At 33.5% G+C, this 15,091-nt stretch overlaps 1 protein-coding gene across 7 annotated transcripts in view; it reads right to left on the reverse strand.

Moving 5' to 3' along the window:
* Window positions 1-352: 352 nt before the first annotated feature.
* The window catches only part of WRN (WRN RecQ like helicase), a 147,912-nt gene continuing 133,173 nt past the window's right edge, over window positions 353-15,091 (reverse strand). For all 7 annotated transcript variants that reach the window (XM_027598934.2, XM_027598933.2, XM_027598932.2 and 4 more), the window contains 3 exons: window positions 9,096-9,292; window positions 5,574-5,702; window positions 353-3,196 (listed from right to left, as the gene is read on the reverse strand). In XM_027598934.2, the coding sequence (XP_027454735.1) occupies window positions 3,077-3,196; window positions 5,574-5,702; window positions 9,096-9,292 (446 nt within the window). In that variant the 3' untranslated portion in view covers window positions 353-3,076. The remainder of the gene's footprint in view (window positions 3,197-5,573; window positions 5,703-9,095; window positions 9,293-15,091) is intronic.

Raw genomic sequence — 15,091 nt, forward strand, 5'->3', positions numbered from 1 at the left:
TCCCGCAGAGCAGGGAGCCCGATGCGGGGCTCGATCCCAGGATTCCGCGATCGTGACCTGAGTCGAAGGCAGACACTTAACGACTGAGCCACCCAGGCGCCCCTATACCATATTTTATTTTAAGAATGTTCAAAGCAGAGCTGTAAAATAGAAAAACTGGATGGGATTTAATCAGCTGAGTAATTCATAAGTACATCTATATAATAAAATACTACATCAGCAGTTCTCAATCTCCTATATCTCAAAATTCCTTTATATTCTTAAAAATTATTGAGGACCCAAAACAGCTTTTGTTAATGTGGGTTATATCTATCACTATTTACCATTTTAGAAATTAGAACTGAGAAATGTTTAAGAAATGTTTATTAATTTTTTAAAAAAGGCAGCAGTAAATCCATTACATGATAACAAAAATACATTTTACAAAAATATCCCCCACAAGATAGAAGAATGGCATTGTCTGACTTCACAGAAGTGGCTGGATTCTCAGATCTGCTTCTACATTCAATCTGCTTCTAACATTCAGCATGCGTTCTTTTGGTCGACATATATGAAGAAAGCATGACCTTAAACAGGTATGTAGTTGGAAAAGGGTGGAGTGTTTTAATAGCTCTTTCAGATAATTGTAGACATTCTTCTTTGAAACTATACCACAACTGGACACCTGTAGTTTCTTAAAGACTGATTGCAGTGTGCAATCTGAAACCATATAAACAAATGTTTTCATACCATGCTACATTAAAATCCATTGGACTGTTGTGCGGTTTGCATGAATCTTTTACTCATGCATGATTTTATAAGATCATGTATTAGTCATGTAGAAAATATTAGTTCACTGAGTTGTGCAGATCTTCTAATTGTTGACAATATCATTGTAAGATGTCCAAAAATATTGTTAATTGTATGAACAATATCTCATTAGAAAAGCCTTTATATTATGGGAAGCTATCAAACTCCTGGCAGCAGACACAAGTTTTCCAAAAGTACAAATTCTGCCAGAAATCTCAAATTTTATCATTGCCAACAAATAACCATCAGTTTTCCCTGAAGTGATAAGATGGCTTCATTCAATTTTATCCACCAAATGCCCAAGTCTCAACAACCAATCATGGTTTTCTATCAGTCATTCTTTTCAGTAAAAAATGATATGCCATGGAAAAAGAACTAATTCAATTCATAATTCAAACAATCAAACAGGAGCCTTTCCTGGAGACAACCATCATACTCTGGTACAGAGCAGAAGTGTTTTATACATACTTGCCATTCCATCACATAGAAGATTGAAAAGATGTGTGTTTAAAGACTGAGAATTAATGAAATCAATAATTTGGTGTCATTGCCTTGATTTGCACTTAAGTACCAGTGGTTTTACCCACGACTGCTTTGCACCCTCAGTGCAAATAACATAGGACAAAAGGCAAATAATATCTTGGTATTATGAAAATAGTTTTGCCTTTGCAAATTCCCTGAAGGAGTCTCAAAAACTCCTAAAAGTCTGCGGACCACACTTTGAGAATCACTGTAAAGCCACCAAAAAAGATTCTGTGGAAAACAATTTAATGACATGGAAAAAAAATGTTCATAATATATTCAAGTGAAATATAAATATGAGCCTCTAATTCTACTTCTACAAATAATCTAAAATAGAAAAAAACAAAAAAAAATCACCAATAGAAAAGTGATTATATAAAATATAGTACATTCACCATATAGAATGGTAGGTAGCTATGAAAAAAAAATGAGACAGACCAATATATACTGACATGGAAAGTTCTTCATGACATATTAAGTGAAAAGAGTTTGTTGCAGAAAATTGCATATAGCATGATCTAATTCATTTTAAAAAATAGGAATGTATGTGTAGATATATATGCAAAAGCATGTAAATGCATAAGGAATGATTAGAGAACTTTAAGTCACATATTTAAAAGGAGCTACCTTCTGGAAAGGGAATGGTAAAGAGATGTAGGAAAATGGGAATACAAGGAACTTTTGTGTTTTAACTTAAATGTTTTACAAAGAAAATACATTCATGCATTATTCATGTATCACACTAAGAGAAGCAGTGAATACAGAGGCTTAGCAGGCTACACAGAAGGGGTTAACTGATTATCTGCTGATAGAATGACTGGTGATTTTTATTTTCTTTTTTTTTAATCTCTCCAAATTTTCTAGTTCTTCTACAATATTTCTTCTTTATTAACCGCTATTTTTAGTTACAAAAATGTCAGTTAAAGGCCATATGGTGAACTGGTTAAAGTGATATTAACTATGGTTTACCAAACTCAGTATCAGAGTACGGGTTTCAATACAGAAGTCTACTATGTGCTACATAAAGAGGTTAGAATCAAATCCCAACATCCTCAAAAACTAAAAGCCCTCAAGGTAATTAAGTAAATAAAAGTAAAATATATATATATATTTGTAATATTCAGTATGAAGGAATTTAGTATTTGCAAAATAACAGAAATAGCATACAAAGTACATAGTTGCCTAGTCAAGTTGGTCTCCTTTGTTATATTATTTTTCCCTACTTGCACGGAACCCAGAATGTTTCATTTTCAACGGTCTGGTCCACTAATACCACTTATCAATGTGTGTAAGAGTTTCTTGTAAGGATACGTAAGGACAATAAGTAAAAATAACTATGCTTCCTTCATTCACAAGAAAGAATTCTGGTAATAGATGAAGATTTTCTATCACACTGGTAATCATCATACAACTACCACCAGTCCATTATTTGTATCAAATCAGCACCCCTTAAATTTTCCAAACATACTGTTGAAATAAAAAAGATTAGAAAAGAGAGCAGTAACACAGTTTCTTAAAGCAATCTTAAAGGAGACCAATTTATTATTCTATTCTATGATGTACTCACACAGGCTCTCAGCAGACTCAACTTTAGTAAACTGCACAAGGCTGTTTTACAGCTGTTGAACAAATGGGTTAGTTTTACTTTTGAGATTAGAACACTTTGTAAACTGAAGTATCGGCCTCCACTATTTTCAAAAAATGAAACACAGTGCCCCTCTTATAATACAGCAAGACACACACAATTCCTCTGGCAATTGCCAGGTTAACTAAAAAGACCTTTCTTTTTTGGTTTGGCCGTTGATTTCTTGCTGGTGTCAGCTAAAGTCTCATTGTCTTTGGCAAACCACTCAGGTAGTTTTCTCTCTGAGGTTACAGATGCAGGCTGTAGGAAAGAAACAGGAAAAGAAATATTTGTCACGTTGAAAATGTATGTCAGCTGTAAGAAGTAACATAGGTTACAGTATATACACCCACCACCCTTCCCTTGCTGAATAAAACAAAATAGTGAGAGCCACAGAATTTATTTCTGGATCAAAAAGTAAATAAAAGAGAGACAAAAATCACTGTATTGTTTCTTTAGGCCATTACCTGCCATCTTGTTATCTGTTCTCAGGAACTCAAGTGTACGCACTCATTTGAGAAGGTAAGAACTGGATGTTATTTCAGATTTATATCTCATGTGTATTTGGTTGGGGTTGACCAAAATGGTTAATTTAATGTTCTGAGGAAGGCATCTGCTTAGGTGCACACACATGCACATATATACACCCACACATACACACACACAGACACACACAGACACACACAAAATCACAGAGGTATTTGAAAAAACATATACTTCTGTGTCTCCGATGGCTGACTGACTAGCAGAGTGATCCAAACACTACCAGTGCCTTGCAGAGTTGCTGGGACATAACAGATACTCAAAAAACGTTCACTGAATAAATGAAAAAAATTCTGTTTTTTGTCTCAAAGACTCTTTTGAGAATCTGCTAAAACCTGGAGATCCACTTCTAAATATACACATACATAATACTTTGCACAATTTTAGAGGACTTATATGCACCAAACGAAGGCTCAGAACCCTAAGTTAAAAGTCCCTGAAAAAAATTTTTTAAGAACCCAAAGGCAGTGGTTGTGTATTATATGATCTGCACTTGAAAAAAATAAAATAATATTGAGTTATGTTCCATAAGCATAAAATGGTATTAATTAGTCTTATCTCAGTTTGACCACAGAGCCTCAAACTAACATAACAGACAAATCGTTCTAACGCAAATACACCTTGGAATCCAGCCGAGCTAATTCAGTGATTGGAACTATCCGAAGGACTTTATGCTAAGGTGACCTCAATCTAAGTTATAATAGGTCTATTAGCTTAAGGTAAAAGGTATTATTTATTCAATTTCAAGAACAAAAACTCTATATATAGTTCACCAATTACTTGCCATGTTTTATTATGTTTTCTATGTTGAAAAATGGTTTCAAAAGATTTACGGGTGGGATAAAAAGTAAAAGATCCTTAGCGGAAAACTGTGAAACCTTGTATTCAGAAAAGGTAAAAAAAAAAAAAAAAACAAAAAAAAAACCTACTAGCTATTTCGGCTTAATTAAAGAAATCCAATGAAGAAGAAAGAGCTATTCACACTTTAGCGAAAGCTAAAGAAAAGGCAGGCTAAGGATAGCAAATTTCCTCACAGGGAAGAGAAGTCCAGAACACGTTCGATTTATATACACTGTATGACACGGTGTTTGACTCAGAAACAAATACTGGGGGTACAAAATGGCACAGACAAAAGGCATTTGGGCAGAGATAAAATTGGTCCAGAAATATTTATTCCTCCCATAAGATCTTATTATCACAATCCCTTGCAGGCTACCGTTGCTTGCAATTACAGTTTGAACGCCTATGTGCATTTGGAGGAAGGAAATCAGTTAAGATGATAACAAAATCAAAAAGCAAAACAGACCATGACATATGAACAGGAACAGAGCAGAGGAAAAAACCCTAAGTCTTGTAGCTGAATACCATGGAATAAATAGGGACTGCCAAACAAGACAGAACTAAGTTCGAGTCCTAACTGAGTCACTTGCCAAATGTATGGCCTTATGAATGTTATTTCAGCCTCAGTTTCTTCACACAGAAAATGAGAATAACAGTACCTCACATCACTGGATTACCTGGAGAGTCAAATGAGAATATCTGCAAACTATCAAAACACATTCTGATTTATTCTTGGCATTCATTAATTAGTAGCTAACATCATTTAAAATGTTTTATCTTCTATATTTCTACAGAATATGATCTTCAGCATTTACCATACTATTCTAATAATGATCTTGTTTCATTGAGAAAGACAGAAAATGGTTACTTACACTGGAGTGTACCTTTTGAGTCTCAACAATAGGTATTTGGAGAGACTTTATGAGAACTGAGGCACCTAACAGAAACAGTGCCTTTCAGTGACAACTTCCTTCATCAGCAGACAACTAAAATTCCCAGCAATCATAATAAAATTTTCAGGGGGTATTTATCTTTTTGATACTCCAAATTCTATTAACAAATATTATCATTAAGTTGAGAATACAAAACATTAACTCATTTGTTGAGTATATGTGAGCATACATATGTAAGTAAATAGAGAAATATGTATGTTATATTCACATTTAATTTCATCTAAACTAAGACAAATCTAAAAATAGTAATTATCAAGTTGGATGTAGCTATCACGAAAACTACTTTATTAATTTAATTTTACCTGTAAATGAGAATCTGTAAATAAATCTGTTTCTGAATCACTGGTTGGCTGATTCCAAGAAGTTGGTCTTAGGGAATTTCTGTGACTCTCATCTTTTGGTGAAAAATCACAAGGACGTTTTCCATCAACCTTTAACATTGTTATAGAACACAAAATAGTTAGAGCATGCACTATTCTCTTAGAGAACAACAAAAAACAAAAACTATGCCTAAAGAAGCAAAGCTTAAGAAAATTCTAATTGTTCTGATATACTAAATTTTAACAATAATTATAATAATATTATTCATAAGGCATTTTTTCTGAGTATCTCAAAACAGTTTGTAAATAATATCGTACATTTTAATTTATAATGAAACTTAGTGGCAGGGCAGGAAATATCACATACATTCTCTCTTAGGCAGCGAAGAAAAGGAGGAAAAAAGTAATTTTTTTTTATGATGGTGGTGGAAGCAGCAGCATAGTTTTTTAATCTCTCTGAAGCCCACCATTAAAACAGAATTGACAGGAAAACCCAAAACTCATAATCTACATTTACAATGAAACTAAGTTTAAACGTATCCCAAGGAAATCCAAACTCTGGGCATGTGAGGCTAAACCACCAACAGCCATAAGACCTGCAGAGTACCACTTACGTACGAGAGAAAGGAGAAGCAAGCAGTGAGGTACCTGAGAACAGAAGAACCCCAAAGTAGCCCACAGGTAGACATCAGAAACCATGGTAGATTAATGTGAAAACAGCATCTGAAAATGGGAGGGCTTCTGCCCAACCCAATAGCAAATGACTTATAAGGAATGGTGTCTTCAATGGTTAACGCAACTGGTCCCTGTGAACACTCCTGACCAGCTCTAATGCTGCCTTCTGGGAGAACTGCTGGGGTGAAATCAAATCAAGCAGTTCAAGTAAAATAGAGACAAAGGGAAGAGGAGCAGATGAGTATATCTCATAAACTAAGTTTCCATATTTTGAACAATTACACAAAAAACGAGAAGAGAGAATTCTGTGAAGTTGGGAAAAACTACCTTGAAACATGCTTTCTTTTGAAAGTGCAGGAAAACTAATTTCTCATGAAAATGAACAACAGGAAAGTATTAAGGTCAAATGTGACACCAGAAGACTTGCTAAGGTACAGAATAAAACTGTAGCCTCTTAAAGTGAGTTGAAAAATATTAAGAAAATTATTCAAAACATGAAAGAACATCATAAATCAGTATCAGAAAAATTCAAAATAGAGGAGAAAAGTTCAGCTAAGAATTAGAAGCAAAAGGGGGCACCTGGGTGGCTCAGTCATTAAGTGTCCGCCTTCGGCTCAGGTCATGATCCCAGGGTCCTGGGATCAAGCCCCACATCAGGCTCCCTGCTCCACGGGAAGCCTGCTTCTCCCTCTCCCACTCCCCCTGCTTGTGTTCCCTCTCTTGCTGTGTTTCTCTCTGTCAAATAAACAAATAATATCTTAAAAAAAAAAAAAAGAATTAGAAGCAAAAGGAAAAATGTATAGAAGTGAACACTAAACTATGAGGAACATAGCAATAAACATAACAGATTCTGTCCAGAGAAATAAGAGGTGAAAAAGAAGATGAAGAAAATTTTAAATTAAAGAGAAATGGAAAACTAGAAAGAATTCATGGAAAGTGACAAATATTGCAGCTAGGCAAAGAAGATCCAACATAGAGATAGTAGAAGTCCCTGAAGAAGAAATATAAAGCAATGGGACAAATACTAAAAAGTAAAATTTAAGACTTTCCAGAAATTTAAAAAAAAATTATGTACTTAAAGAACCCACTGTGTACCTGCATATTTTGAATCAAAACTACCAATATCAAGACAGAATCTTTCTTCATTAAACATAGGCATGATTGAGTTTCTATCTTAATAGCAATCACAAGAGATGTGAAATTAACAATGCATCAACAAATACAAAGAATTTGTTTTGACATTATTCTTTATCAGAAGCCTCATATTCATCTGGTGAAACAGACTAAGAGATACAATCCAGGTCAGTAGAGAAAATGAATGTTAACAGGAAAGATCTGAAACCAGCCCTCCAACAGACTCTACAGTATTCAAAGCAGCTTTCTATACTTGGGAGGCAGATGAAAGAAAAATACTTTGCCTGGTTCACTCATCTCTTAATCTACTTCCTACCCCCAATATCCTTGTTCCCCTAAATGGCAGGGGGGGTGCTAAATCCAGTAGGCTCAGCACGACTTCTACCCACCCACCTGCCCCAAGAAAATCTCCCCACTCTGTTGTCAGCATTTGATGTTAATTCAATAAAGGGAAAAGCCAAATGCTAATATGTGATTAAAATAACATTTCATATAAATGTGCATCAATAATCAGAAAAAAATAACAAGTTTCACCTTTTCCTTTAGTGATAGGTAGAAGTTGGTAAAAAAACAACAACAAGGTTTTAGGCACCTGGTATAGATTTCAGAAATAAAAGGCTGAGAATAGAAGCCAAATTTCACTGCCACCACCCAACATATATTTTCGTTAATATCCTTCTCACAGCTACTTCAATTGTCTAAATAATGTAAAGAACTCCAATTAATCAAATTTCATTAGGTTATCTAGGATATGTCTATATACAAACCTAACTGAAGTACAGAATTTAAAAAGACCAGTTCCTCTTATTTTTAAGCTATTGAGAAAATGGGTTTAACTCCTGGAAATCCTATAAAGACTACCTTAGAACTGGAATGGAATCCCTAATGCACTAATATATAAATACTAGCAAACACCTACTACCATGCTCAATTTATGATCTAGAAATTAAAATAATTTTTTAGTTAATTATTAGTTTTTACAACTTTTATCATGGAGTCATATAATTTTAGATCTGGAAGATACTGAAGGTTAAATTTTCAAATTTATACAATCATTTAATAGAATCATTTTCAAAGAATAGTTATCTCATACAACATACAGAGCAATAATTTCCAAAGCATTTAATTTTAATAAAACTATAATAATACTAAATAATATTAAATTCATGGTCTTTCTCAGAAATATATATACATGGTATATACTCAGGACAATTAGCAACAATTATCCTTGTACCTAAGAGATTCAGTATGACAGGAACAGAGCATGATGAATGACAGAATGTTAGACAAACTAGTTTTGGGGGTATTTAAAATGGAATTCATTTTCATTTTTATAAACTACATAAATTGCCATATGCTCAAAGCTAATATTAACTATGTCTATGAAAGAAAAAGAATTTCCAGGTTATATATATATAATCAGTATGAGGTAGAGGTAAAATTTAAGCTGACATTCCACACAAAAAGCTAAATAGATGGGCTACATTTCCTTTTCTGTTGTTTAAAAAAAAATCACTTTTCTCAGATGAGATTTATGAAAAACAAAGGAAATAGAGCACAGGTTTTAAAAAGTAACTTTATATCAGAATTTATAACAGTTTAAAAAATACAGCATTTTAGTGTTAGAATATGCAAATTGAACCAACAATGTATGAAAATTCTACATATAATTAACACCTCGGTATTAGCACCTACTTCTTCCCTGCTTCTCTTAGAACTTAAACAGCTCTCTTCAGAGTTGGGGAAATCTCTCTTTCTGTTGGAAGCACATGAAAGCTGGTCTAAGAGTCTGTTGTCACAGTCTTTTTCCAGGATCTCAATCGCCATGTGGATAAGGTAGGTATCAATGTTTTCAGGAACCAGCTTTCTAATTAGTTTAAATTTATTTATATCTGTAAAGGATGAAAAAAATAAGAGTTAAAAATAAATTACACAGAACATTTTAGAAAAATCTATGAGCTGGGAATAGTGAAATATTTTTAGAAAGGAAGGAGAAAGGTGTCCGAAGAAAACGTTCCTTTTTCAAATGCCTACAGCCCTACAAACAGAAATGAAGTAAAAAGCATGTTCTCCCCTCACCCCTCACCACCTGCAGCCCTTGCCTCCAAGACTTAAAGTCAGGTCAATGCCATTGACTCTGCATAAATGATGTTTCAAACTGCTTTTTGTGAGGTGCCCTGAGAACCAAAACCACCCTTCACAGAATTGTTTCTAAATGAATTATGCTTCAAATTCCAAATACCTATTACAATTATTTTTTTAATAGAACTTATTCTTAAAATAGAAGCTAATCATGAAGTGGGGGAAATTGGAGGGGGAGACGAACCATGAGAGAGGATGGACTCTGAGAAACAAACTGAGGGTTCTAGAGGGGAGGGGGTGGGGGGATGTGTTAGCCTGGTAATGGGTATTAAAGAGGCACGTACTGCATGGAGCACTGGTGTTTTACGCAAACAATGAATCATGGAACAACACATCAAAAAAAAATTAAATCCCCACAATTCTGGCTGGAAAAAAAAAAAACAGAAGCTAATCACACTTGTAAATAAGATGCTAATAAAAAAAAGATCCTTTCAGTGGATATTGTAGCATAACAAAACATATCAATTATTTAAAATGCATATTAACTAAATGAGTTTTCTGGGAAAGAAATCACTTATTTTCACAATCAAGAAATGTTTAATTTTTGTAACTCAACACAACTGATTCCGACTGTGTGTCTTCACACCTTTTACAAATTATTTAGCAATCTCCTACAGACCACTACTTATGTCTCAAACACGCCAACAACACATTCATCTGGAATGCTCTAGAGTATCATAAAACTAAGCAGCAATAAAACTGGTATCAAACATTTCTGACACCCAATTCAAATTAACAATCAGAGTCCAGATATTTTTAAATGCCACCCTGAAAGGGTGGTCTTTCAATTATTCCATTTTTCAAGGTTTATATTCTCCTTTCTTCCAAAGATCTTATCTTGCTACTCCTGAACCTCAAAAAAACCTGCAGTTAAATTAAAAAACAAAACAAAACAAAAAAACAAACAGAAAACCCAACAGTGGGTGTCTGGGTGGCTCCGGGTCCTGGGATCAAGCCCCAGGGAGCCTGCTTCTCTCTCTCCCCCTGCCTGTGCTCTCTAGCATGCACTATCAAATAAATAAAATCTTTAAGATTTTATTTTATTAATTTGTCAGAGAGAGAAAAGAAGCAGGGGGAGCATCAGGCAGAGGGAGAAGCAGGTTCCCTGCTGAGCAAGGAGCCCGATGCGGGACTCCATCCCAGGACCCTGGGGTCATGACCTGAGTCGAAGCCAGACGCTTATCAGACAGCCACCCAGGTGTGCCAATAAATAAAAACTTTAAAAAAACAAAAAAAACAAACAAAAAAACATACCAGCAAGAGAAGGTTACTTACCCAGTTAATAGAAACTAGGACCACGGGGGTATATATTTATGGCCTGTACTCTTTGCTACTTTAAAGTGTTAAGATGTAAAACTGCTCCTAATCAAAATCTTGGAAAATAAGATTACCTCTAAATGTAATAAAATTAGCAATATGATTACCATATCTATCAACCAACTAAAATTCTATTTGTCCTTCAGTCATTATGCCATCCAAATACCACAGAAATTTGGCTAATTTTACTACATTAATTTCTTAATGGCTGAGGCGTCTTCTTTTGTATGTGTCTATCAAAACTTACTTTGAGTTCCCTTTCATTTGTCTTCAATTTTTCTTTGAAAATAAAATGTTCCAAAGAACATTATATTACAGATTTTTTTCCTTATTTCTAGATTCTTAGAAGTGGGATTGCTAGTTCAAAGGTTAAACACGTTTTATATGTTTTGATAGGTATTGCCAAACTACCTCGGTAATTGTGCTTCTGATACAATGAGCACTAACCACATGTAGCTACTAAGCACCTGAAATGTGACTAGTGTGGCTAAGAAACTCAACTCATTTAAGTAATCCTAATTAATTTAAAATTAAATTTAAAAACTGATACTTGAAAAAAAATACTTGATTCAGTTATTGGAAAAATTTTAAGTTATGTTTGGAACACATCGAGTAGCTTCATCTACTTTATTCAATTGTAAATTTTATGAAAGCTAAATATCAATCAAGTATTTTCAATTAAAATTTAGCATCAGAACTGAGATATGCCATAAATGTAAAATACATTCCTGATTTCAAAGGCTTAGCACAAAAAAATACACAAATACCTCATTAATAATTCTATATTGATTATATGTTGAAATGATAACATTTTAAATATTTTGGGTTAATTAAATTATATCATTAGAATTAATTACATCTGTTTATTTTTGGGTTTTTAATTTAATTTTTTTTTACTTTTTGTTTGATTTTTAAATTTATTTTTATTTAGGGAGAGAGCGCACTGAGGCACTTGAGTTGGATAGAGGAAGAGGGAGAGGGAGAGAGAGAATCTTAAGCAGACTCCACACTGAGCGTGGGACCAACACGAGGCTTGATCCCAGGACCCTGAGATCATGACTTGAGTGGAAACCAAGAGTCAGAGGCTTCGACTGAGCTACCTAGGTGCCCCTATTTTTTTTACTTTTTTAATGTGGCTTATAGAAAATTTAAAATTACATACTGTGGAGAACATATAGACTTGTTGAATCTCTATGTTGTACATCTAAAACTAATGTGTGTCAACTATACTTCAATAAAAGAATTTGTTTTAATTTAAAAATAAAATAAAATTGCATATATGGTTCGTATCGTATTTCTTCTTGGATAATGCTGCTCTAGAAAAACCATACAAATTTTTCTGTACTCTAGCCAACTAACACAACTACATTATATTAAATTCATCTTCTTCTACGGGTACTTAAACACCAGCTAAATAAACTATACACCCTTAATTTCATCACGCTGTAAATGTACATTTTACAAGCCAATTCTCTGGAAACATAGTTCAGTAATCTGGAACTATCATAGCATTATGGGTTCAATGAATTATTTTGAAAGGAAAAATGAGATATTTTATTCCATCATAACAATCTGTTTCTAAAATCAGAATGTCTTCTTTTCATAAAATTATGATGTATAACATTTGCTTATGGTTTTAAACCACTGTTAATGATTTAATAAGTGTACAGTTATTGTACTATAATTTGAATATAATTTCTAGATATAATTAGAAAATCCATATATTCATTTACACATTTCTGTAAATCCTTTATATTTTTACCTTAACGTCATCCTACAATATACATATGCAAAAAAGGGGCATCTAGATTAAAGATACATCATCTGATTCTGTCCTCGCCTTCCAGGCAAATAAGTGCTGAAAAAATTTCTGTTGGAGAATAATGAACACTGGCTGCACTCCTTCAGTGCTTTAAAAGAGATCATATTACTCCTGTTTTTGTGGCATCCCTTGGAAGCCACCCTTAGTTTTCCAGTTACATGCACATAAAGAATGGAAGAATGAAATTATTCAAAATATTACCCAGACACCTCACTAAATGCCTTGCTTAATTAATTTATTTTTTTTAAGATTTTATTTATTCATTTGACAGAGAGAGAGACAGCAAGAGAGGGAACAGAAGCTGGGGGAGTGGGAGAGGGAGAAGCAGGCTTCCCGCGGAGCAGGGAGCCTGATTCTGGACTCGATCCCAGGACCCTGGGATCATGACCTGAGCCGAAGGCAGACCTTTAATGACTGAGCCACCCAGGAGCCCTGACTTGCTTAATTTATTATTGAGCATAGTTAGAATTTCAACTCCATAAAAGGTTAAAATTATATAAATATGGATAAACTTAAAGATTAAAAAGTTATAGAATTTCTTTAGATATTAAATTACAAGGACAAAACCTACTTAGCAAATAAGACAGCATGAAAATAATACATATGATTTCTCAATTCACATATAACTCTATTTTCAGGTATGAGATTATACCATAACAAAACAGAAAATTCTCAATTTAGAATTTTGCAAAATTTAAATGCCAATCAAACTTGTTCATTAAAACACCAAATTATGTGATATGGGTACAATTAAATAAAAAAATAAAAATAACATATCTGAATCATTAATGAAGTACATCTTCATTTCTTATTAGAATTTATAACTCAATAATGTTTTGTCGAATAGGAGAATAGTATTTTATCAAGGAAAAACAAGAATTCAAAAGTAAAATTTCACATCAATAAATGTTATCTTACACACTATAAATGTACAATCAAAAGAAAATTTAGAGAGGCTCCTGGGTGGCTCAGTCGTTAAGCGTCTGCCTTTGGCTCAGGTCATGATCTCAGGGTCCTGGGATCGAGCCCCGCATCGGGCTCTCTGTTCCGCAGGAAGCCTGCTTCTCCCTCTCCCACTCCCCCTGCTTGTGTTCCTGCTCTCGCTATCTCTCACTCTGTCAAATAAAAAATAAAATAAAATAAAATAAAATAAAATAAAATAAAATAAAATAAAATAATAAAATAAAATAAAATAATAAAATAATAAAATAAAATAAAATAATAAAATAAAATAAAATAAAAACAAAACAAAAGAAAATTTAGAGCTCATAGTTTCCATAATCTTAACTTCCTCAGTTCTTGCTTTGGAAGTAAACTACAATAATATATTTTTTCATACTGTATGTATAACCTACATACAGAATATTGACAGAAAGATGAATTACGTGTTTAATAAATATATTTAAAAGTGTTCTCCCTTCTTTAGAATTTCAATTTAGTATTTATCTCTAAATGAAAATTTATTTGCTATATTCAGTATATAATGGTAAAGATAAAATGTTTTAAATAATGTTTTAGTCACTAATGATTACAGATGCTTTTCTTGTCTCTCTGATATTTGTTGAATCAGGCCGTGCAATTTTATATGCGATTTTGTATTTACATTTATATAGTTTGACTTTAATATTTCTTAATTTAAAAAGTAGTCTAACGTCAGAAATTAAAATTGCTAAACTCAGAATTTAGAGGAGACTAGATAGAGAATATTTAAAGGCACTATACAAATAAATATGTTAAACTGAATATAATTAAGTATATTTATTTTACCTGTCAATTAGCAGTTTATAAACCCAAATCCTATATCAGGATTAGAAACTGCCTATTTTGGGGTGCCTGATCAACTCTTGATTTCAGCTCAGGTCATGATCTCAGGGTCCTGGGACTGAGCCCCACCTTGGGCTCCCCATCAGCTCGGAGTCTGCTTGGAATTCTCTTTCTCCCTCTATCCCCTGCCCCCCTCCTCGCCTGCCCCGCTCGCTCGCACACTCTCACTTTCACTCTCTCACTCTCTAAATAAATAAAACCTTAAACCAAAAAAGAACTTGCGTATTTCTTTCTTTAAACAGTTGGCAGTACACTTTAACATGGTATATAGCAAAAAGAAAAACTTGCTCAGTCATTAATCTTGACATGATATTAAAACAATCTCCAACTCTCTAGGCCTCAAATTCCTATCTCTGAAACAGGGCGGGATTGGGAAAGTGAAAATTTAATGATTTCCAATTTCCTTTCCAAATCTAAAATCCTATAACTTTACAACTATATGATTTGGAAAGCAACTTAGCAATACCTGGATTCTTCACCATAGCCAAATAAAATAGGTGTTTTCAGTAATTGGGTAAATAATAGAATCTTAAAGCTTCCCCTACCATTTTCTCCTGCCAATAATGAACTGAAATTAGAACATCTA

This window comes from Zalophus californianus, chromosome 2, assembly GCF_009762305.2.
Source record: "Zalophus californianus isolate mZalCal1 chromosome 2, mZalCal1.pri.v2, whole genome shotgun sequence".
Lineage (NCBI taxonomy): Eukaryota > Metazoa > Chordata > Mammalia > Carnivora > Otariidae > Zalophus > Zalophus californianus.